This window comes from Artibeus jamaicensis, unplaced genomic scaffold (assembly GCF_021234435.1).
Source record: "Artibeus jamaicensis isolate MK-2021 breed Jamaican fruit bat unplaced genomic scaffold, CSHL_Jam_final scaffold_537, whole genome shotgun sequence".
NCBI lineage: Eukaryota > Metazoa > Chordata > Mammalia > Chiroptera > Phyllostomidae > Artibeus > Artibeus jamaicensis.
In genome coordinates this window covers 19,570,979-19,596,748 of record NW_026522047.1, presented here as the reverse complement: position 1 = coordinate 19,596,748, position 25,770 = coordinate 19,570,979, and the positions used below count along the sequence as shown (strand labels likewise).

At 38.5% G+C, this 25,770-nt stretch overlaps 1 protein-coding gene across 1 annotated transcript in view; it reads left to right on the top strand.

The window, feature by feature from the left end:
- The window catches only part of IQCM (IQ motif containing M), a gene marked incomplete at its 5' end in the record, with an annotated part of 244,196 nt that overhangs the window by 17,346 nt on the left and 201,080 nt on the right, over nt 1–25,770 (top strand). The window contains 2 exons of the mRNA XM_053658216.1: nt 19,762–19,852; nt 24,166–24,257. Of these exons, the coding sequence (XP_053514191.1) occupies nt 19,762–19,852; nt 24,166–24,257 (183 nt within the window). The remainder of the gene's footprint in view (nt 1–19,761; nt 19,853–24,165; nt 24,258–25,770) is intronic.

Sequence of the window (25,770 nt, the reverse complement as noted above, 5' to 3'; positions counted from 1 at the left end):
GAGTTATGAAGTGCGTTTGCAAGGAGAAAGTTCGCTGGGAAATATGAGTGGGCTGAATGTGCTCCCCCCTTCCTTTACTTCCCTTTGGTCAAGAGATCATATTCAAACATTACATGTGGAGGGGAATCCAAAGGTTAGTTTGATACATTTACCTGGTGGTTGTCTAAAAAATAAGGTTCCAGTTTTATGTAAATGTGGTCCAACTACATTGGTGGCCTGGTGTGTCATCTGGTTTTAGAGTTTTGTGTGTCATATGGTTTTTAAAGAGTTAATAAAAACTTAACTACTCAAACTGCCAGGGAACAACTGAGACAAATGTCATTGGCATCAAATACAGTGGTAAATAAATAGGGTTTCCCAGCAGAAGCGTCTTAATTAGGAGTGGGGCTGGTGTCTGCCCTCCATTCACCTTGGTCCCTGCTTCTGCCACAAGTTACAAAACCAGTCAGCTCTGCAGCCTCAAGCTTTGTGATTGGCTCCAAATGAGTCAGGTTCCTGTTCTGTCTGGTGGTTAACATCGCTGGCAAGTCCATGTAGATAAACAACAGAAGAAGTGCCAAACCTGTTTGAGGACGAACAGCCTATCCTGGTTTGGAAAGCATCCGATGTCCTTCACGTGGGCTTAGTTTTATTTTAGGCAAGGGAAAACTCTCTCTCCTAACACAAGGTGAGAGAAAGTGTGTCAAGGTGTTTGAGAACTTTTCCCTTAGACAAATAATGGTATGAAATGCGAGGAAAGCTAAGAGCTGGTGAGAACACAAAGAAAGAAATAATCATTTACAAATAGCTGTTTCCTTCACTCGAAAATGATCCTCATCAGGAATTTGCATTTCTTTAAAGTCTTTCTGTTAGTGATAATATCCCTGTCCCTATCTCTCAAAAGTCAATTATCACATAAAATGGCTTATAATAGAAGTGTTATTGTTTTCCTGGTGTTCGGCATGTAAGGTTTTTATTGGTGTGCTTGCTTTTTTTTTCTAAGCACCTGCAATTATATTTACATTCTGACAAAACATAGTGAAGGTGGCACTTAAATCTCCCAAGTTTCTGTCTACGATCCTAAGCAATTTTGCAGTCTTTTCAGCTCTGTTTTCTGTAACATTTCAAATGTAGTTAAGACCTGGTAGTATCGTTTGTAGAGTTTCCACAAACCGAATATATTTTGGGCTAGATGACATAATAACTTGCTTTTATTTATTTTCTTTCTTTTTTTATTATTATTCAATTACCGTTGTCCGCATTTCCCCCCATTACTCTCTCCTGCCTTACCCATCTCCCGCCTCGCCCATTCAATCCTCTCCCCCCACTGTTGTCTCTGTCCTTGGGTCCTTTATACATGCTTTCCATTAGTGTAGCAGATGGAGGATTAGCTCAGTATCAGAACCTTAGTGGTGAGGCCATAAGATCTTAGCTTTAACGTGGGAGAATAGCTGACGGTGTGAGGAAGGCAGAAAGGGGGCAAGGTGCTGGCATCTGTCATTGGTGTGTTGAGTGGCTGGCAGGAGGGGATGTTGATGGAACTACAGTCAATTGCTTAACAGATGACAATTTGTGAGAAACACGAAGAGGGAGATCACAAACAGATTCTTTTTCTTGGTTCTAGGTTAAAATAAAGGACTCTATTCTAGTAAGAATAGGTAATAACCTTATCTTGGATGTCTACTAAGAATAGGTAATGAAATATATATGAGATACCCCAATTAGCATTCATGCAACAGTCATACATTTGCTAAATATCTTCACAGCGTCTGTGAAGGGTCTGGAATTCCCTCCCCTTCCACTCTTTACAAGGTAAAAAGTTAGATTGCCACGTTTTCTGGGTGCAGGTAGAAGGCACAGAATCAGGACAAGGGCTTTGTTATTCCCAGCACAGCATGCAGGCTGAGCTTCATGTCCCTGTCAGTTCCCCTTGCCCCCAAGTCCCACGGGGCCATATGGAGAGGTTCTGGTGGATGCTGTACTTCTGGTAGGTTTGTGTTACTGCTAAGAGATGTGACCTTGGGGAATCTGTGGCTTTTAGAGTAAGCGTGTTCTTTGTCCCAGGGAAGGCATTAACTCATTCCTCAAGGTTGCTCACTGGGAATACAACCCTGAGAAACAGACTGGCTAAAGAGCAAAGAGCATCCTTGGCACCCAGTACAATCTTCAGGAGAGCTCAGGACCCGTGGTGAATTGCCTCTCCCAACACTAAGGGACTCTCGGTGATTATCTTACAAACCATAACTGTCTGTGTATCCATACGTGTAACATGCATGGATAACTCTGTGCACTCATACTTACAGTTTCCAAGCATTATTATTCCTTCTTCTCAGCCCACGAGGAGTTTGAGGCTCAATATGTTGAAACAATAAACTAAAATCACAAATAAATGGCACAACAGACAGCATGCCACAGTGTTTTAAACTCATAGTCTAATGTTATTACCATCAAACTGTTTTGCGTCACTGCTGAAGAATTTTCAGGCCGTGCTGAGCCTGTTTTAGTGAGGGCTTTTCTGTCATTTTACTTAGTGCTGTGTCCATTTCAGAAAATGAGCACTCCTTTTGCTCATCTATTGCTATGTTTTGATTCTATTGATGTAGAATCAAGAGATGTAGCGTGTTCCTACACCTCTTCCTCTATTTAGCTTAGATAAATCTGTTTATTTCTAAAGATCTGCAGCTTTCAGAGTTCTAGGAAATAGGCTCAATACAGTGAAATTGTGTGTTATCATAGAATTTCAGAGTTGTAGAGACAAAATGTACTTCAGGCGTGATTTAGTCTAACCGCTGCACCTCCATTTTATGAATAAGAAGGCAGAAGCTCAGAGAGCTCGGGTGAATGCCACCCAAGGTCAAAGGTCTTATTAATGGTGAAGAGAGGATCATAACTCAAGTTGTGTTTACTTTTTAATCTAAAATTCAGTTTTTGTCATTGTACTACATTGCATTCTGAAGGAAAAAAATTCCAGAATATTGGTAGAAGCTTAGTACCTTCTCATTATGTATTCTAAAGTTCTGTTTGGTCATATCAGTACTTCAGAATAATCGGTGTAGGTATTGACATAACCACAGAATTGTAATTCCCTTGTCTCATGAGCTAGAAACTGATATGCCTTCCTCAGAGCAGTAGGCAACTGAAATAGCTAGTGTGATCAGTGGGGAGAATGAGGTCTACAGGAACCTAGAGAAAGTACACTCATTCACACCCACTCTGATGTAACATTTCTGGAACCTGTGTGTCCCTGCCCCCAATCTACATCCGCCCCTGGATTTGACCCTTCAGCTGCCATTTCTGTAAGGCCTGAGTTGTGTAACATAGACTTAAATTTTTTTCTATATGCTTTAATGTGTTTTGTTATATAGGCTTTTAGAAATAAATAGGATATGAGCTGTCAGATGCTCTAACCCATTATTTTACCGAAAGAGAAAGCAGAGCCAGTGACTTGCTCAAGGCAATAAAGCTAGTGTGTCAAACCAACTATGACTAGAACCAACTTCATAAACCCCTAGTCCTGTGTTCTTTCTGCTTCATCTTCGAACATTTTCTAAATGAATGTTCAATTTTATAAATAAAAAGCAATGAGAAAGTCAGATTTGACATGTAACATCACATGTTGCAGATAACTTCTTAGGAATCAATCAATAATTTTTATTGAGTTTATTATATGTCCATGCTAATGGACATGAAGCACACAAAAACATATTAGACATCTTGGTTCATTCCTGCCCTCTCTAGTTGGGAGAGTCAGAACTAATATTGGAGAACAGGTAGATGTTTAGAATCTTTAGTATTGACTTAAGTATAATAAAAGTTCAGAAAAAGAGACATTATTGGGGACTTGACCCTCTCAACTCCCCCTATTTCAACACTTATCTTTAGCAGCATATTTAAATGAAACCTCTGTCATAGTCAAAAGAGTATTATGATACTTTATAGAGGATGCCAGTACTAGAATTATGTACTCTCTCTCTGAGAGAGAGATATTGAATTAGAATCTCTGCTGTTCATTCTTCATGTTAAGTTTTTTTGTCCATTGATAAATATCTCTTTAGCCTCAATTTTAAATTTTACAAGTACTGAAATAGATAGAAAGCATGCCAACTAAAGATGTGTTGAGATGGAAAGAGATATTTCTATTCACTGATCGAAGTGTTACAAGAAATATCAGTTTAAAAAAAAAACAAACAAACTGTGGTACTCTATGTCTTTTGCTTCTGTCTAGTTTTCACTGGTATTTAAGTTCTGGTCTCATACTCCATGACACTGCAGTGCACCTTAGCAGGACACAATGCTGAGAGTTGTATCCCGCTAAGGAATTCCCCCCTGTGCCCGTTCTGCCACTTAGATGGCATGCCTAGCAGATTGGTCACTTCTACCTTTTTCTTTCTGTCCACCTGGGATGATCCGTCATACTGCTGATGACTCCGTCATCTTCGGAACTCTCCCTTCTTGGGTACTTTGAAAGTAATCCCAATCTGAGGGTTGGCAAACATTCTCTGTAAAGGATTAGATAGGAAACAATGGTGGCTTTGTGGGCTGTGTGGTCTCTGTCAGATCTCTGCTTTTGTAGGGGGAAAGCAGCCAGAGACAATAGGTAAACATGTGAACATGGCCGTGTTCCAGTGAAATTTTATTTACAGAAAACAGGTGTAGGATGGGCTGACTTTGGCCCTGGCCCTGGTGGTTTGCCAGCCTCTCTCTAATCTGTTAGAACCACCATAGGGAATGTTTGCTCCAGGGGTCAAACAAGATGGTATCTGATTGTGTAGGAAGAAGCTCCTGTTCACGTTTTTCTTTTTTTTTCAATTTTATGCTTTTAATTTTTTATTTTTTATTGAGGTTTTTGGAATAACATTGGTTAATAAAATTATATAGATTTCACATATGCAATTCTATAATACATCATCTGTATGTTATATTGTGTGTTTACCACCACAAATCAAATGTTATTCTGTCACCATTTATACCTATACACCCTTTTCTGCCCCCTCAATCCTCTTTCCCTCTGGTAATTAATATACTGTTGTCTGTATCTATGTGTTTTTTCTTACATCTTCTAATGTATCTTTTTTATTTTATAATGTTTTATGCATGATATATTAATAAAGTAGACTACAAATATAATTTATAGATAAACAACTATACATATATTGGAACAGCTGCCCTCCAATTTTTGCAGTGGTAGCAGTGTGCAAAAAAGGATTGGAAAATTAGAGACTCCTACTATAACTTTTCACATCTTTGCAAAGACCATGAACTTGAAAATATGCATCTCTCATGCTTACTGATGAGAAAGGCATTCTAATTACAGAGAGCAGTGAGTGCAGAGCTGTGAAATAGGGTAAGGGTACCAGAGAGTGTTAGGATCTTGTGCATTTCGTCTCCCATATTCTAACATTTTAATTGGAACTGCCTCAACTATTCAACAGTTGACCATGAGTCTAATTTTTACCTTGAGCAGATATTATTTTCTAGTTCTGTTTATGGCTTAGACCGTATATTTTATAGCTTTTGTTAACCCCACAGCATCTGACAGAAAGTTTGATATACAAAGAGCAAAATGCTCATAACTAAATAAAATGTCAACAAAACACAATTGACTAAAGGTCATTTTCATGACTTTAGACACCACTGTAGGGACCTCAGCCTGTTGTTTAAAACAATACTTGCTAACTTTTGGGGGAAGGTTGTGATAGTTAATGAAATTTGGCAGGTATTTTGTGATCTGTTTCTCCCACCTCCTCCCCTTATGTGCTTCTAAACATACCAGTGGGAAGTGTTCATTTTAGCTTTAACATGAGTTATAATTAATTTATTTTGAGAAATTTTTGTTACTGTCATGAGGCTGTCTGATACAATTTCAGTTCTTTGGGGCTATGAGTAAATCCAGAGTCAGAATATCCATACAGGTAGCTAATATAAGTAACAAAATGAAGTCACAACCTTTTTAATAGTATGACATTATTGCTTCCTAGTAGCCTACTTTTATCTTTATAATAAAGACGTTGCATGTTTTGAGGGTTTTTTTTATTGTTGCTTGTGTTAGGAACATAATTGTATATACAAGAGCAAGTTGCAAATATAGAATAAAATATGATAAATAGAAGCAGTTTTGCATTTTTAGTGTGGCCTTGTCAAGCTAGAGTTTAGGCTGAATTGGAAACACAGTGCAGACCATAAGAACATTCTGTTTTGATGGGCTTTTGTTGTGCTACTGGCCCATTTCATGGAAGTTGGCGCTGCCTCTTCACACCCTCTTTCAAGATAAGCCTGGATGGCGAGGGGCATATTTCCAGCGAAAGCAGGCCCTCTGAACTTTCAGCGGTGCTAGCAACATGTCAGCATCATTAGTCAGTATTTGTGTCCATGTTAAGTACTGGATTAACAAATTAATCCCTTACTTTCCAGCAGCTAATTGTAATCTTGCAGATTGATGTGTGGTAAGCATAAATTCCTTCTTCCAGGGAAAAAAATCTTTTAAAGTGTCAGCGGAAAATAATTCTATATATTAAAAACTTATTCGGAGCATGCCTACACTATTTCACTATTTGAGTTTCCATCTGTATTTGCTTATTTTGTTTCCTTTTCATGCTTACCAGTGGCTCTCAGTTTCTGTTTGTGATGAAACAAACCAGACATTTCAACTTGAAGAGGCATCTTGTGCATTTGGAAAGACAAGGAGCGGAAAGGGAGAAAGCTTTACTTAGTGTTTAATTTGTGCCAAGTGCTTATTCTCTTGTGTGAAGCTTCCTCCTCTCTCTCTCTTTTTTTTTTTTTTTGCATCTTAACATGTTTATCATTATTTATTTAGTTAGTTAGTTTGTTGACTATTGGACAGTTTGTGTTGAGAAAAAAATTACATATAGTATTTGGATGGTCTCCTGTCAAAATGCTCAATTACCTCAAAACGACACATTGGGAAGGAAAAATGAATTTCTCCAGGTTCCCTCAGGTGATGTCCTTAGTGGATATAGGAGTCTGGATGGATTTATGGTTTTTTTTGTGTCAGTGGAAAGCAAAACAGACAATAGAACTATGAAAGTGTAAAGTAAGGACGTCATCTGTGAGAGTTCACAGTCAGAAATAGGAAGTATCTTGTGTCGGTGCTTCACAAAAACTGATGATGGTGAAGTGCCTGTTGTCTGCAGATCCCAGTCAGTACATTGTTGTATACGATTGGTCTTGATGCCTTTATATTTGTAGCAGATACATACCATCCCATCTTTATAAAGACATTGACTTTAACACGTTAAACAGAAACGTGTCAAGATACATACTTAGACATCCACTCAATATTTATACTGGATTAGATCAGATGACTGGAGGAGGCTTTTGGGTTTGTTATGTTAGAGCATATGGGCAAGTCGTAGGCTTGAAAAGATGTATGGTGTTTTCAGCTTCATTCTAATTATAGAATCTTATCTACATCAGTAGAAGTTTATATTTAACTTTATAAGAACTGTATGCAATGAGCAAAATAACAGTATGAGCCTATGTGTCTGTAAAACAGAAATTAGATTTTGATGAAAAGTAAATTGATTCTTGATAAAGTTCTGAATGCTAATGGGACGAAAATTCCCATCTGACTCTACCCATTTTCTGCTCTTGCAGTAACTTTTTCAGCGATATAGGCTGACTTTTTTTGGCACCTGCATATAGCAAATAACTGCGAAACATTTCAAACTGCCAAGTGACACTAAAACTGTGAAGTATGAAATGGAAGTGCCAGAGCGTGTGAGACGCGTTGCATAGCACTGCTCTGTAATTCGGCGTGTGCATGTGAGGGAAGTGACAACGCCGCTGCAAGATGCAGCATGATGAATGCTACGAAAAGTCGTAAACAACACAACCTTCATTTGCAAACACTCCCTAATGCCTTACAGTCATCGCCTTCTATGTGTAGCAGCCCTGCCCAGTAATTGCACCCTTCCCACCCCATGACATCTGCTGTGAGAAATAAAATTATAAATGAATAGCCTCCATGCTATGTTATGGTTACTAAATGGTTATGATAAAGGGCTCTGGTAGTTCAGGATACCCCATGAATGCTTTTATCTCCCTCCCCCAATACGTGAGTATAATTAGTTTGACATTAGTTTGTATTGATATCTGTCACCCACTTCCGATTACTGCTTCCTTTCTAGGTTTCCTCAGATAATATTCCAGCTTGGGTCAGCTGAGTTCTTTGAGTCCCCAGAATCTGACTCAGGGCCTCAGTTAGTGTGTCCAAGTGTGTATCCTTGCTTCTGAGACTCAGGATATCTGTACGTCTCATGTTGGGGAAGCATGGCCAGAGGGATTAGGGATTATTACCAAATCTCCTTGATTCCCTGGAAAACGCACAATAGGAAGGAAGGAAGAATTCCTTTAGGGTCCTTCAGGTGGTTACAGGAGTCCTGCCAGGTCAAGTGAGTGTTGATGCATTATAATTTGTCTTAGTGAAGAGCAAAAAGACAATAAACTTATTAATGGCAACAGCAACATTTCCCTATTTCCTGAGTGCTTATAAACAAAGCTTTATGTGTAGTTAGTTTGTAACTTATTTAACACATTGCAATCTAATTTACCAAGCTCAGAAGTACCATTTCCCAATATTAAGTGTGGGGGCAACTTTGCCTGCAAGTCCCCCCATCCACCACAGATGAAAGTAAACACTACCAAGACATGGTCTGCTTGGGAAGGAAAGGTGGCCAATCCCTCAAAGGGGAAGGGCCAGGAGCCCCTTCCTTCAGGGGCTTTTATTGGGTTGTAACACACAGGAATACAGGGTGGCAAGGATCAAACAGCAGGTAACATTTCAAAGAAATCAGTGTCTATCAGGAAAGGGGGTTGCAGAAACTTTGGGAGACAGACTTATTTCCTGCTCAGACCCTTATCATATGAATGAAAGCATTCTTAGCAAAGCAGGCTTCACAGAACTTTTAGGAACTCTTTCTTATGCCCAATCACCCTAGGGAACCCACCATTCCTAGCGCAAGGCTGCATCACCCTCTGTCATTGTTTTCAGGCTTAAGTCAGGCAGAGGAATTCTCGGAGACTTCTCCCATATAGACTGAGGACTCAGGTGTTGTCAAAGGCGGGGGGGCGAGGGTCCATCACCCCCTTTCTCCATAGCCCCCCAAGTCCTTCCCTGGGGCCTCCATGTGATCAAGCCTGTCTTGGGTGATTCCCCCCTTGGGGAATATTACTCATCATTGGCTAACTGATCAAGCATTGGAGGCCAGTTATGGAAAAAAAAGCAGAAGGGGCGCTCCTGCCAGGGAGATAAGCTTTGTCTCCTTAGTGGCTTATGGTCTGAAGGTTGCTCACTCAGCCTTAGCCATGGGGAAGGTTTCAGCTCCTGAAACCAGGCAGGCGGTCCCCAACGATTAAGAATGTGTAAACTAAAGCTCACAGAGGCTAAGTGGCTCAACAAAGGTCAGAGTGGAGCAGCAAACTCAGCCTGCTGACCCAAACTCACTTGCTGCTCACCTGAAGTGTATCACACTGCCCAGTGTGAGGCATTTCCTGAAGGAATGAGTTTTAGTGAGTTGTTTTTGAAACCCCTAGACCGAAGTGATATTGCAACAGAATGATTAGTTTTAGAGCGTTTAATAGGTACCCAGCTGTGAGCCAAAGGAGTGTGGTGCTCAGGTGTTAACTGAGGCCATAACCAGCAGAAGGTCTTCCTTCCAAGTGATGAGGGTGCGTGGGGAATGACAGGTGTAGCAGTGCAGTGACTGGTTGGAGGCAGACTTAAGGAGCTGCTGAAAAAGCAATGAGTTTGGGACATCAGGAGTTGCCCAGAGAAGAGTCCAAGAACTTAAACTGCTTAAGTTTGAAAAGCAGCTTAATTAATTGAGGAGCAAAATTAATTGGACTAAATAATACTCAAACATCTGGAAGTCAGTTTTTTGTGTGTGTGTGTGTGAAAAGGAAAGGAAATATTTATTTAATGCTATACAGACTTAAAGTTGTGACCCAGTGTCCTCACCAAAATATCAAAGTCCTTTTGGATACCGATAGATGCTCACAGTGCTTCCTTCTCCCCCTGCCCTAATTCGGGGTACCATAACTCCGGAAAAGAAGCACACGTCCATGTTTCAGGTCGCTGGCACCGTCAGCTGTGTCACTGTCCAGGCAGGATCTCTAATTAATCCAAAGCCATGTGGCACCTTCTCATGGCCTACTTGCAAGAGTTCTTTGTACCCATTTTCCAGGCAAAGCCTCTCCTGTTTCCCAGACCATGTGGCCAAAGGGAGCACCCCAAGGCCATGTGGTCCTTTTCTACCAAACCTGCAGGGGTCTGCACTCTGGAAAAACCATGTGGATCTCTCCTGGCAAAACTGCAGGGAGGGTGGGTCACCACTCTGGCAAAGCTGAGTGGCGATTCTCTCTACCCCCAGCTGCAGGGGTCTCTACTCTGTCCAAAAGTGTGTGGCTCTCTCCCTGCACTGCCACAACCATGTGGTCCTCTCCTGCAGAGCTGCGAGGGGGTTCCCACTGTGATGGAAGCATGGCTCTCTCTCAGTATTGCTACAGCCACATTGTTCACTCTTGGAAGTCAGTTCTTTACTCACCTCCATGTGAATCATCTGTGAAGGAAGAGGAGTATGTAAGTCCTGCTCGGTTAAATTTTATATATTTGTGAATTTATGTATCTATGTGTCCATCCATCCATCCATCCACCCACTCATCCATCCATCCATCCATCCATCCATCCATCCATCCATTCATTCATCTATCCATAGACATCTATCTATTCTGACAAGAAACATGAGGTTTCTGGATCACAGACAGACTTTTAATTACTCACATAGCATCTTACTTCAATTTTCCCCATGATTCAGTTCCCTGTGGGGCTATTCGACAATGGCAGATGTTACACACATGTACAGAGGTGTTAGCACAACAGATGAGAAACTCTGAAATTATGAATCTTGGAGCTTATTTAGGACATGTGACACATTTTCCTGTTCCTGCTTTGGGGGTGAAGGAGGGGAGAGAGGAAGGAAGGAAGAAAAGGGAGGAGGAGGAGGAGGAGGAGATGGGAATGAGGGAGAGGGAGAACAAGTGCTTTAGGAATGTAAGCAAACCCATTCTGGGAAGAGGAGGTGAAATGAAGGTCCCTATGTCTATTGCTTTTTGGAACTAAATCTCTCATGAGATCTTTATCAACTTCTATGGCTTGTTTGCATTCAAATGTCTTTAACTGATGTGCCAAAATTAGTTGGTTAGAAAGCTCTGAGTATGTAGAAATGTAAAAATATCCATGGAGAATTCTTTTCTAGGACCTGTTTTTAATTTTCTTTAAGGGAAAAATTAAGGTTGGCTGACTAGGGATATACACCAATATTTTTCCATTAGGTGGATCAGGGCCCAGTAAACCCACTCAAAGTCTCAGTTTTGCAGGAGTAATTGAAATGTAACCACATCGTGTGAGGTTTTTTTTTTTTATTAAATATATTTATTTTTTTGAATTGTTTATGCTGTTACAGTTGTTCTATTCCCCCCTTCATTCCCCTCCACCCTGCCCCCCCAACCCCCCCATTACCCCCCTTTAGCTTATGTCCATGTGTCTCAAGTCCTTTAGGTTCTGTATTTCCCATACTATTCTTGCCCCCCCATCTATTTTCTATCTACTGTCTATGCTACTTATTTTCTGTACCTTCTCCCCCCTTCTCCTCCTCCTACACCCCTGTTGCTAACCCTCCTTGAGATCTTCATTTCTATGTTTCCACTCCTGATCTAGCTGTCCTTTTAGTTTGCTTTCGTTTTAGGTGTGGTTGTTAATAACTGTGAGCTTGTTGTCCTTTCACTGTTCATGTTTCTTTAACTTCTTTTTCTTAGATAAGTCCCTTTAACATTTCATATAATAAGGGCTTGGTGATGATGAACTCCTTGAATTTGGTCTTATCTGAGAAGCACCTTATCTGTCCTTCCGTTCTAAATGAAAGTTTTGCTGGGTAGAGCAATCTTGGTTGTAGGTCTTTAGTTTTCATGACTTGGAATATTTCTTTCCAGCCCCTTCTTGCCTGTAAGGTCTCTTTTGAGAAATCTGCTGAGAGCCTGATGGGGACTCCTTTGTAGGTGATTGTCCCCTTAGCTCTTGCTGCTTCCAGGATTCTCTCCTTCGTTTTAATTTTGGCTAATGTAATTATGATATGCCTTGGTGTGTTTCTTCTTGAGTCCAACTTTTTTGGTACTCTCTGGGCTTCTTGGATTTCTTGGAAGTCTGTTTCCTTTGCCAGATTGGGGAAATTTTCTTTTATTATTTGTTCAAATAGTTTTTCCACTGGTGGTTGTGTCTTTCCCCCCTTCTGGTACCCCTATAATTCGGATATTGGAGCGTTTATAGATGTCCTGGAAGTTCCTAAGCTTCTCCTCATTTTTCTGAATTCTTATTTCTTCATTCCTTTCTGATTGATCATTTTTTTCTTCCTTCTGGTTCACTCCATTGAGTTGAGTCCCAGTTTTTTTTTCATCTCTATGGGTTTCCTGTGGAATTCCATTCATTTCCCTTAATTTAGCCTTCATATGTTTCTCTAATTTGTGGCTATAGTCCACCAAATCTGTGAGGAAGCTGACGACCAGTGTTTTAAACTGTGCGTCTGAGAGATTTGCTATTTCTTCGTCACTTAGATTTATCTCCGGGACTTTGAGGTCCCCCTGCGACATTTTTGGTCTGTTCTGGCCATTTAAGTGAGAGAAGTGGCGCCTTGGAGTCCCAGGTCGCTGGGTTGTGACGCTGTATGTGGGGGCGTGGTCAGAGCGGGGGAAAATGGCGCTGCCACCGCCTCCGCCGCCGGTCCCACTGCTCACTCCCTCACCCGCGCGTATCCGGGCACCCACAGTCAACTCGCTACCACCGCCTCCCCACTGACTCCTCCGTAGTCGCTCACCCGGTGGGCTGCTCACTAGGTCCAATCCTGGGTTTGGAACCCGCGCGAATGTCGCGCGTCTGGATTCCGCGCCCGGGCCCGGGTCGATCGAGTTCTCCTTTGTAACTCCTCACCCGCCGCCGGTTTCGCCCCTTACCGGTCGGGCCGAAGAATTTGTTGTTTGCGGACTTCCGAAAAGTTCAGTTTTCCGTGTTCTGGTTGTGTTTTCTGATGCTAATATTTAGTTGACCTTAAACTTGGTTGTGAGAGGAGGCAAGGCACATCCACCTTAAACCTCCATCTTGGCGGAAGTCCCCATTGTGTGAGTTTTGATTCGATTTGTTATGGCAATTTTTGTGATATTATTCATGAATATAGAGAGAAATGGGCAAATTTTAGATATATTTTAGTTGTGGATAACGAGTTTCTGGTTTGAATGGGTGGCTCATGACACCCATGATGTTATGTAGTGACATGAGAAAGACAAAAAGAACAGTTTTGGGGGGAGAGAAATTAGGAGTTCCATTAAATGTATTTGAGATACTTATTAACATGCATGTTCACATGCAAGACAACTGCACACATGAATCTGAAATTTTGATGCAGGTGTGGGCTGGAGAATAAAATTTTAGTATAGACATAATTTACCCAAGGAATAAATGAAATTTCCTAAAGAATAAGGGATATTGGTATAAACAAAAGGGCTTAAGATAGAGGCCTAAGGCACACCATTCTTCAGGAGTCAGATAGAAGAGGGAGAGGCAGCAAAGGAGACCCGGGAGCCTGCTTTTTATTAAAGAAAAAGCAGGAGAAAGTGTTGTTACATAGTGCCGTCCCAAGAGAGTCACCATTGTCATTGAGCGTTGCTGAAGGCACAGTAAAAAAACAGAGAGTGGGCATGACTCCATGAAAGTTGTTATATCCTTGAGAAGATCAAGGACTGTACAAGCTGAACTGGGAGAGAACTGAAGAGTAAATGGGGCGAGGAGGTGCAAACTGTCTGCAGATGACCAGTTTCAACATTTTGCTGTAAAGGGAAGAGAAACTGAGTAGTAGCAAGGGAACATTTTTTTTTGTTTTGCTGTGAAGTGTTATTAGGTATGATGGTGACTGCATTAAGAGGTCATTAAAAAGGGAAACCTTTTACTTGAATGTGGTCATTCTTTTCCCACTGCACTTGACATATATTTCGGATCTCTGCCACTCTGGGAGACCCTTGTCCAACTTCTGTTACCTTCTCTCAGTACCTGACCTCACCTCCCACTTCATGGAGAAAATAAAGCTGTTCTTGATGACCTTACTGGGAACTTACCAAAAGCCACATGATCTACTTTTCTCTTTTAGAAGAAAATGCCTTTTTTCTCTAGACCATGGCTGCATTTTATTCCAACCCTTCCCTTCTCTGCCAGGGACCCAGCTCACTGTTACATGTTATTTGCTTCCCCCCCATGTTTTCGTTTTCCTCCTTTTTATACTATATAAGAATTCTAAGGGCTTTCCATGTTAAAACATATTGATACCAAAACATTTTGTTCTCAAACATATGTCCTGGTGGTGACCATTTCATCTCTCTTCTTCCCTTTAAATCACACTTCTTGAAAAGAGAGTACATTTTTTACCTCCGAACACTTTATTGCTTCAAACCAGTGAAATTTTGCCCTCATTCTTATCTTTCCATTATATTTTCCAGCAATAATCTCCCAATTAGAAAAGCTAAAGGGTACCTTTCATTCCTTGTCTTAAATTTGAGATAGTGAAAATAAATTTTCATAGCACTACAATTGAAATAACTCCATCGTGGTGTAATTATTTCATCATTTGGTTAATTTTATTTCCCAGAGGGTAGCCTTCACAATCCCCAGGTTATTTCTCATATGCCTGGTGCCCAGAAGACTGCCATGAGATAATAGGCATTCAGTAAATATTCATCAAATAAATGGTTGAATAAGTGGATGGTAGATAAAAACACAATCCTTGTCCTGAAGAGACCACGAAAGAGTTCACAGTCTAGTGAGGAATTGGCATCTCATATGAACACATATGTGCTGGAAATTCCAACCACAGGGAGTCATACAACATCCACTCAGCCCACACTAGAATGGGAAATGTCAGTAAATTGCAATCTGTCGTTCCTGACTAATTAATCTGTCTATAAATTTGAAATACTAAGTTTTAATTTTGGTATAATTACTTCATATGAAATTAAGTGCAATTTAAATAGCAGGTCTTAAAGAGGGGGAAAGGTGAGAAAAGTATTTCATGATCCCTTCAGTGTACTCAACCTAAAAATCTCATTTTTGACAGCGAAGGATCTGGATTTAGTCCATGTGAGGCACTTTTGTGGTATGACTAAGTATCTGTGTACAAGAGAACTTGAAACTCATTTAGCCCAACTATTTTTGTGGTATAAAATCCCCTCTATAATGTTCTCCAGAAAGTTCTTATCAAATCTCTGCCAAAAGACACCTGTAATAGGGAATATACTCCATTTTATTATATCCATTTTCTGAATTATTAAAACTCTAAATTCTACTTAGTGTAATATCCTCTAGGTCCTAAGTGAAATAAGTCAGACAAAGACAAAGATTGTATGGTTTCATTTACATATGAAATCTATGTAAAAGCAAAACAAACAAAACGAAACAAAGACAGACTGATAGAAAAGGAGAGCAAACTGAGGATCACCGGGGGGGATGGTGAAAAAGGTGAAGGTGAACATGATCAATAATGTTGTGATAAGTTTGTAGAGTGACAGATGGTTGTTAGACTTAGTGCGATGATCACATTGTAAAGTATATGACTGTCAGAACACTATGGTGTACACTTAAGAGTAATATATGCCAACTATATTTTAAAAACCCTCTAAATTCTAGGAAACTAGTTCCTAATAACTTGACTTGGTCCAATTTAACTATTGTATTTAAAATTGGCTGCCTTTAACCTCCTGAATTTGAGCTCTATTTTTTTTTTTTTTTTTTTGAAAAGAGGACATAAAAAGATTTGTTAGGACGGTCGGGGCAGAGATGGGTGTCAGCTGAAGGAGGAATGGCAAACCTACAGTGGGTCGTGATATTAACAATTTTGTGTAGCTGAATGAGAAGAGTTAAATAACTTATTTGTTGATTTGTATAACAAATGCTTGATGAATGTATTAGATATTATAATTAGTATTGCGAATTATTTCAATGTTTAGAGCAAAGAGTGTGTCTGAGTTGAGTCTTGAAATGTGCCTCGCTAACAAAATGGGAGAAAGTACTGAAGGCAGTTCTTTTTTTTTTTTTTTGAATTTAATTTTTTTGAATTTAATTGTTGTTCAAGTACAGTTTTCTGTCATTTACTCCTATCCCAGCCCCCCCCCCCCAGTGCTCCCCACCTCCCTCCCATTTCTACCCTCCTTATTTTTTGTACAAATGTCCTTTATACTAACTCCTATAAATCCTTCCCTTTTTCCCCTGAAATTCTCTCCCCTCTCCCCTCTGGTCACTGTCTGCCTGTTCCCTATTTCAGTGTTTTTGGTTATATTTTGCTTGCTTGTTTGTTTTGTTGTTTAGGTTCCTGTTCAAGGTGAGATCATATGGTATTTGTCTTTCAACGCCTGGCTTATTTCACTTAGCATAATGCTTTCCAGTTCCATCCATGCTGTTGCAAAGGGTAGGAGCTCCTTCTTTCTTTCTGCTGCATAGAAGGCAGTTCTTTATTCCACACATTTTCATAGAGCACCTGAAAATTCACAATGGAAGAAGAGAAGAACAACAAACGATTTAGGGCAGAGCCCAGCTTCTGTTGCTGGCAGTTTCTGCATGTATCTGGTGGCCAGTGACCTTTCATTTTTATTGCATGAGCAAAGCACAGAATTAAAATTCATGCAACATGCAAGATAGGGAGACAGTGCAGAGACTCCTCAAATTTGAGTGTCTCCCAAAGTGGACGGCATCAATGAAAGGCTAAACCAGGAAAATAAAAAGTCTTGCTTTGTAAGAAGGAAATAGCAAAGAAACTTGAGTGTCTTAGCTTTGGCTCTGAGAGAAGTTTCCACATATAATTTATTGAATCAGAATCGATATTATACTGGAATCTCAGAAATCCCTAGGTGATAAATTTGTTTAATGTTATTACAAGTTGAAACTTTTCTCAACTGCCTGGAGGAAAAATAAATTATTTCTTGAGGAATGGATCTTAATCCCAGCTTGCAAATAATTTCCATTCCTATGAAATATGAGTTTACAATTTTAAAATATGAGAAAGAAATTAGCCACTGGGAGTGAGAGACCTAGCCCTTCAGCTTCCCCAAAATGAAATTAGGTTTACTAAGACCATAGACACTAGAATTTTCTGATATAGAATAGAAAATAAGTATGCTTAATACGTTTAAAAAGTAAAATATAAAAATGAACCAGAGACTATAAAAATGTTCAGAAAGATTTGATGAAAAACCCAAGGAACTTGTAAAAATAAATATATAATAATTTAAATAAGGCATTTAGCAAGTTTTAAATATGAGTTTAATGAAGCTGAAGATAGAAATATCAAACTAGAGAAAGTATCTTAAGAAATTTATAAAATAATCACAAAGCCATGCAAAATATTAAAATCTAAGCACTCTAGAGAGCATACTGAGAATTTTTAACATGCATCTAAACAGAATTTTCTGATTAGGAAATACTAGAGAAGAGAGAGCAAGGTAATTTTAATTAAAATATATATTTATTGATTTTGGGGAGAGAGAAAAGGGAGAGAGAAACACTGGTCTAAGAGAAACATCAATTAGTTGCCTTCTGCATGTGCCCCAGTTGAGGACTAAACCCACAATCCAGGAATATACCTTGACTGGGAATTGAAATGGCAACCTTTTGGTCTACTGGACAATGCTCCAAGGAACTGAGCCTCAGCAGCCAGGAGAAGGAAGGTCATTTTAGAAGAGATATCGACCACTGCCTCTTAGAGACCTGCAGGTCTGGAACAGAGAAAGGACAAAATGAGCCTAGAACCATTATTGTAGCAGAAAGGAAGGAGTGTTCAAAAGCCAATGGAGATATGACAAATGGTTCAGGACTGACCAGCCGGTTTTGGCAGCATGAGTGTCAAAAAGAACAAAGTTGGAAGTAGGTTATAACACTGAGTAAAAAAAGGAATTCATGTGCTATATCCTACACCTTCCCTCTCTACAAGTTAGCATCATTATTTTCACTAAGTAGATAGTACTTAAGAAACAAACAAATATGTATATTGAGTGTCACTGTGATTAAGGATGCAGGCTCCAAGGCCGACCTGCTTGGGTTTGAATATTGACTCTTATCTACTCTATATAACTGGGGAAAGGTAACTTTTTTTTTGCTCAAGTGTCCTCATCTGTAAAATAGAGATAAAACTAGTAACTAATTTATGGGTTGGTTATGAGAAATAAAATATATGATAATGTATATATAACAATTAGCACACTTAGCTTGTAGTAAATATTTTCAAATGTTTCTGTTTTTCAGACTCAAACTTACGAATTCTTTCTGTGATTCACCTGAATATATTTCTCAATTTATTGTGTGTCTTTACATAAAGTGTGTCTTTTGAGCTCTATAGTTACCCTTCCAAGTAGGCAAGGCAGAAAATACCTGCTTTCCCTGATTAGGTACCTGAGGTTCCATGAGCTCTGGGGGCCACAGAACAGAGTAATGAAGGGTGAACCTACAGTCAGAAGGATACGGGTTCATCACTTGGCTCTGCACTTTTTGATTTACAGTATGCTGGGTAATCTGCTTTCCTTGTGTGTAAAAGGGAGAAGTCACAGTACTGTACCAAACAAACAAAGAGCAATGAGGCATAAGTGTAGCATGATTCACAGGGAATGCTAACTAATACCCCTGGCATTTTACAGCACTAACAAATGTTAACACGCTGTTCTTCATTTCTCCAAAATTGCAATATTCCATGTTATATGTTTTCAGTGTAATTTACATGACTGTGCTTTTTTGTCTCTTAGTGTTGAGATACCACTAGTTTGTAAATAGTCTAAAACAGAGGATTTTGTCCCATTTTTTTAAAGATTTTATTTATTTATCTTTAGAGGGGAAGGGAAGGAGAGAGGGAGAGAAACATCAATGTATGGTTGCCTTTCATGCATCCCCTGCTGGGAACTGGCCTGCAGGGAACTGGCCTGCAACCCGGGTATGTGCCCTGACTGGGAACCGAACCGCGATTGTCTGGTTCTCAGGCCCGCGCTCAATCCACTGAGCTACACCAGCCAGGGCTTGTCCCATTTTTAATATATCTTCAATAGATCTGAGCTAGTAGCTAGAAGGTACTTAATGTAGGACAATATTTTGTTGTAATGTTTCAAACTATATGTTAGTCCCATTGCTGATACAAATTACCAAGTAATAGGTATTTTAAAAATATTCGTGTGATTTTCGCTTTGGACTCTAAGAACTAGTTGTTAATTTTTTTAAGCAGAAACTTTGTCTTTTCTGGACTTTGGTCTTCCGATCAAATGGGTAAGGCTTTTTGGAGCCCTCCGTGTTCCTATTTATATTAACAAAGGATTGCCAAATTATTTTCAAATAGCAGGCTCGCCTGTAAAAACTGAGCCTTCTGATGATTGCAACGATAATAATGCTGATATGTGTAAACGAGGCCATTTGTATCCATTGGGATGTGCTCTGCTGTTGCCGACATTTCTTGGGGAGCTCTCTGTTTCTTGATATATGTAGTTCATTTACCCTACACTTTCAGTGCTAAATTTCAGTAATTGCAAAAGATCTGAGGAGCATGGGGTGAAAAAATACACTCAAATGTGTGTTAGTAATTTTTTTGAAAAATATTGTAGTACCTGTTATTAAAAAATCTGAGATTTGCAATTTAATTTGAAAAATGCCCTTATAACTTGAAAACTAATAGTCTACAATTAAAGCTTCTTTTTTAATTCCAGAACAAGTTAAACTGTGTAAAATAGTGACTAATATTGAGTCAGTGGGGAAAAAAATGGAGAAAGAAAAGCAACAGTACCGTGGGAAGTCCAGGTAATGTGCACTAAGCTAATCTATAGGAAATGACTTTCCTTCCACTTTGCCAATATTTCATGACCAATTCTTGTGGTTTCTCAAGTCTATTAACACCCCATGCATGAGGCTAATTTACCCTTCTGCTTGAGTCCCTCAAAGCAATATCAATTATCAAAATTTTAGTTTTCAGTTCAATTAACTTTTGAACTGGAAGATGTGTGAGTAGTTAAGCAAACCATCTGGGTTTTACAGTGCATAAGCGCCAATCCAATTTGTGGCTTTCTTGAGAAAAATGCCATATTTTATGATAATATTACATAAGTTTGGGATTTTAATAACTCATCTGCAGCAATTATGGAGCAGAGTTAAGTTATAATTTTTCTTTTTTAATTTAATAATATAAAGTTACTCTTTTTCTAACAGAAGGTGAGGCCGATCCTACAAAGCATAGTGAGTAGGCAGACATTTTGAATATACTACTCTCCAAAAATGGGGGGAGATGGGTCAGTTGCTTTGCTGAATTAGTCCACTAACTGCCATCATCCTCTTTAAGATGGTTTTATAATTGTGTGTGTGATTGTCAACCCTGAAGCTACAGACAGACCCTCTCAAAGGCCTTTGGCAAATTTTGTAAGAGCACATATACTTGTAGAATATAAATACCACCCTGTTAAAATGTTGTTTATTTCAGGCCCTTGTTTTACATCAATTCATTATTATGGTCAGAAATTTGAGGTAATTGGCGCAATTATAAATAAGAGAAATTTGAGAAAATGTTGCCATGGCTACACAGAATGTCATTGATCTTCCAATATTTATGCTACAAAAATGTGCTTTAACAAACTAGAAGATTCTTGCTCAGAAGTACGCATCTTCTTGGCTTAAGTATAAGAAGTATACTTATTCAAGAAGTATATTCAAGTTTGGAAGAGTGGGATATATGTAGAGCTTTAATACTGAGGGTCTGTTTTTTCCATGATAAAATATTAATTGTGAAAAAAATTATTGTATTGGGAATTTACTGGTTTATAAAAATTTTCTTTCTGCCTTTACCTATTTTAACCCAAGGCCCAGATTGGTTTAGCAGAGTGGTAGCTGTTAAAAGAGTAGTTAATACAGCAATTTAACCAAATAGTTTAGAATTTCAGTTAGATTTTAATAGCAAGAAACATTAACTAATTTTAAAACCTACAATTTTCAGTATATTTAGATAGGGCCAGTAATCCAAGGAAGAGTAGTAATGACTTAGGGACAAGGGGACATACATTACTTCTTAATAATCTGATCATGTTCAATATTTACCACATATTATTTCCTGCAACTGGCAGAAGAGAAAGGTCTCTCTACCCCCTTGTGTCCCATTTTTTTTAAATGAAAATATGTCTTGCTTAACGAGGAAGATCAACACCCTTTGACAGCCTGGGACCCATAAAACCTGAACTTAAATCCAGCCGGCCTGCCTTGTCTTCATAGTTAGCTCATGGCGGTGACTTGTTTCCTACCTTAGCAGTTAGCTTCGTTTTATAAATATTAAAAGTGTGCTGGGAGCACAGAAGAAAAGGCAAATCATTGTTTTAGGACATGATGACTCAGGCTTTTAAAAAGCCTGTGTTTAATTAGACAAATAAAATGCTATTATGCTGAGCTTTTTATTGAAATCTACCATACCACAGGATCTAGAAAAAAAAAACTTGGCAATGAGGCTATAAGCAACAGTCAGGAAGTCAGGTGCGATCGTAACGGTGCAGCGATAGGATCTAGGATTAATTAGCATCAATTGATCACCTTTTTTGTGGGACTCGAGAGGTGTCTGTTCAAGACAAATAGACTCGTATGAGAGAAGTTGTACATAGACTACTTACAATTCACCTGAACATGCTAATTTTTACACATTTTTAATGTGGCACAATATTTTTAGGTAAACCATAAAAATATTGATTCATGAAAGGAATTTCTTTGGATACCAAATGAAGAAATAGGATAGAATCATATAAATATTTTTTCTTTTTTTGAAAATTACTTCTTTTTATTAATCATTGAATCAAGCACTTGTATAGTTATTTAGAAATATAAGCAATATATATTATTTAAAACAACCCATTCATATACATAATTTACAAAAATATTTAGTTAGGTTGTGTTAGTGAGGGAAAAACCATTCTCAAAACAAAGTATGTTAGCATTATTTAATATTATTCCTGTCAAATTTATAAGCTTATGTACTATGCATATTCATCTTGAGTCACCAAAATGTGACCTGTGAATACTTTTTCCCAAATATGTCTATGTTTGACTTGCAGAGGGAAAACAAAATTGAATATTTCTGCTTTTCAAATTTAAGCTCAAGGAAGTGAAGTTATTTAATGTACCTTCAAACTTTAACTTCAAAGATTAATTATCATACCTTAACATACTCTTTTGATTACAATAATGATAAATGGGCGTTCATTTTAAGTATTAATTTTTCATCAAGGAAATTCACTTATCATTCACTCATTTATTACAGCAGATTTTTTTAGTTGATGATATTTACTTAGTTGATGATATTTTATACCAGATTTGGTGGTATAGAAACTGCATTTCTGTAAGTAGATTCTATAATTCGGACAGGTGAACCTGTATTTCTTCCCTTAATTTTGTGATCAATAGGTGTTTCCTATGTATTACACAGCAATTTGTATTTATATTATTCTGATCAGTTTAATAACAGATGAAGACGGGTCATTCACCTTAATGTTTGTAAAAGTATTGTGCCTAAATGGATTAATTGTGGTCTACTATTAAAATCTTTCATTAACAGGGAATCATTTTTAAAAATACAATTAATAGTTCTAATCTTGAGCTTTACATAATATTTAACCATGGGTCAGATAGAAGAAAGCAAAGCAAACTGACTGAGTAGTTTATGTTCACCCAGCTCTTGCTAGCATACAAATAATTTCTAGAATTTCAGATGGAGTTGTGCAAAACTGCCTGAATACTTATTAAGCATCTTGTATTTTTCCCTTGGCAATATGACTCAGTTATATTAGGGACACCTCAGTTCTTTGGCTACCTGAAAGGGCATGACCACTTGAAGGACAACTACACTCATGGATCTTATGAGCCAGTCATTTACTTACTATTTATTGAGTGCCTACTATGGGCCTAATGTAAAACTCTGAACAGGACAATTACACTCTCTTCCCTCACAGAACCTACACTTTGATGGGCAGAATGTGTTAAAATCCTAAGAATTTCTTTTATATAACATGTGAATTAGTAATTTCATTTCTAGGCATTTATAACAAGGAAATAATCGGACAGGTACACAAATATAAATACTCAAAGACTTTTATCTGTGTCTGTAAATAACACAAATGGAAATAAGCCCAATGTCCAGCAGAAGAAGGTTTAAGGTTTATAAATAAACCATCAGCATGTTAAATCCATACAATGGAATGTTATGTAGTAGGTCAAAATAACAATGTGCATCTCTGTATATTTACAAAGAAAGATTTTCATGCTATAAAGTGTAAAAGTAAGCTGAAAAAGTTTATACATAAACACAGAAAAGGTATGGAGTATATTACACATTTTAATCATGACAAATGGTGTCAGTATAAAGTAATAAGAAGAAGCTTATCTTTTGAAGTCCTGCCCATTGCCTGGATTCAAATCCTGGCTCCACCCATTTCTGGCTGAGATAATCTGAACTGTATACTACTGAACACAACTACATCTTAGTTTCTTCATTTATAAAATGGGTATAATGATAGTAAATACCCAGAGGCTTCTTATGAGGATTAAATGTAATAGTGATTGGCTGATAAGGAACTAAGGATTTGCAATTATCACTAAAATATTAGAGAGGTGAATTAAGGGCAATTTTCATTTTCTTCCTTTTGCTTATTTACATTTTCTAAAGTTTCTACGTGGTATCCAGTCTTTGATTCTGCTGACTTGGTTGAATCTCTCCACTTCATGAAAGCATGTTGCTTAAAATCTTTTGCAAAACAGAGAAGAAATAGATATAATGCATGTTTTTTCTAATTTTTATAAGATTTTTTTGTTCAGAAAGTGAATGTTACTAATTGTTATCCATGCTCAGAGCCATCAAAATTTCAGATTATTTTGTCTTCATTCAATAATGAATATTATTCAAGGCCCCACAATGCACCCTTGACTGAAGGGTGCAGAGGGTACAACACGTGTTGTCTTGGTTGACAGGAGACAAGTAGTTTTCTCTCAAAGATTAGCGTCTAATCCTGTAACATCAGCCTTGAAAGACTGTATTTTGAAATAGGACTATGAAATCACTCAGAGCTCTAACTTGGTATTTTTTGACACAGAGTGCTGGACTCATATGCCTTACCCATCACCAAGTTTGGCTTTTCTGTACAATCCATGACCTCTCCTCTCATGGGGCTTCTGAAAGGACACGGTGAGTCTCCTTGTTGGGAGTGTTGGTAGCAGTGATTCATTCAAAACGCGGAATAAAACAGCTAGTATTGGGGCAGTCATTTTGTTTTAATTCTATGGCAAATACTGTGTCAAAAAGATTTCAGAAACAACTACTAACAACTTTTTTAGCTCCTTTTTTGAACCTGAGACATAGGACTTTTTTTGGTGTCATTCATTTTGAAAGTGTTTAGGAAGTTAGAAGAATAAATTCTTCTGGTTTTAAAAGTTTCTCCATAATTGAATTATTTTTATTTATTAATTTTTTTCTGGGACTATGCTTTTTTTGATTGATTATGCCATTACAGTTGTTCTATTCCCCCCTTCATTCCTCTCCACTCTGCACCCCCACCATTCCCCCCCTTTAGTTTATGACCATGTGTCTCAAGTTCTTTAGATTCTATATTTCCCCTACTATTCTTACCCTCCCCCCATCTATTTTCTACCTACCATCTATGCTACTTATTTTCTGTACCTTCTCCCCACTTCTCCTCCTCCCACTCCCCTGTTGCTAACCCTCCATGAGATCTTCATTTCTATGTTTCTGCTCCTGATCTAGCTGTCCTTTTAGTTTGCTTTTGTTTTAGGTGTGGTTGTTAATAACTGTGAGTTTGCTGTCCTTTCACTGTTCATCTTTTTTATATTCTTTTTCTTAGATAAGTCCCTTTAACATTTCGTAGAATAAGGCTTGGTGATGATGAACTCCTTGAATTTGATCTTATCTGAGAAGCACTTTATCTGTCCTTCCATTCTAAATGAAAGCTTTGCTGGATAGAGCAATCTTGGATGTAGGTCTTTGGATTTCATGACTTGGAATACCTCTTTCCAGCCCCTTGCCTGTAAGGTCTCTTTTGAGAAATCCGCTGACAGTCTGATGGGGACTCCTTTGTAGGTGACTGTCCCCTTAGCTCTTGCTGCTTCTAGGATTGTCTCCTTCATTTTAATCTTGGCTAATGCAATGATGTGCCTTGGTGTGTTCCTCCTTGGGTCCAACTTCTTTGGTACTCTCTGAGCTTCCTGGATTTCCTGGAAGTCTATTTCCTTTGCCAGATTGGGGAAGTTCTCCTTTATTATTTGTTCAAATAAGTTTTCCACTGGTGGCTGTTCCTTTCCCCCTTCTGGTACCCCTATAATACGGATGTTGGAGCATTTAAAGATGTCCTGGAGGTTCCTAAGCCTCTCCTCATTTTTTTGAATTCTTGTTTCTTCATATTTTTCTGTTTGGCCATTTTTTTCTTCCTTCTAGTTTACTTTCTTGATATGAGTCCCAGTTTCCTCTTCATCACTATTGGTTTTTTGTGTGTTTCCCTTCATTTCAATTAGTTTAGCCTTCATATGTTCCTCTAATTTGTGACTAAAATCAACCAGTTCTGTGAGCATCCTGATCACCAGTGTTTTGAACTATGCATCTGAAAGTTTTGCTATTTCTTCCTTGCTTAGAGTTATGGGCTCTGGGGCTTTGAGATCTTCTTGAGCCATTTTTGGTCTGTTCACTC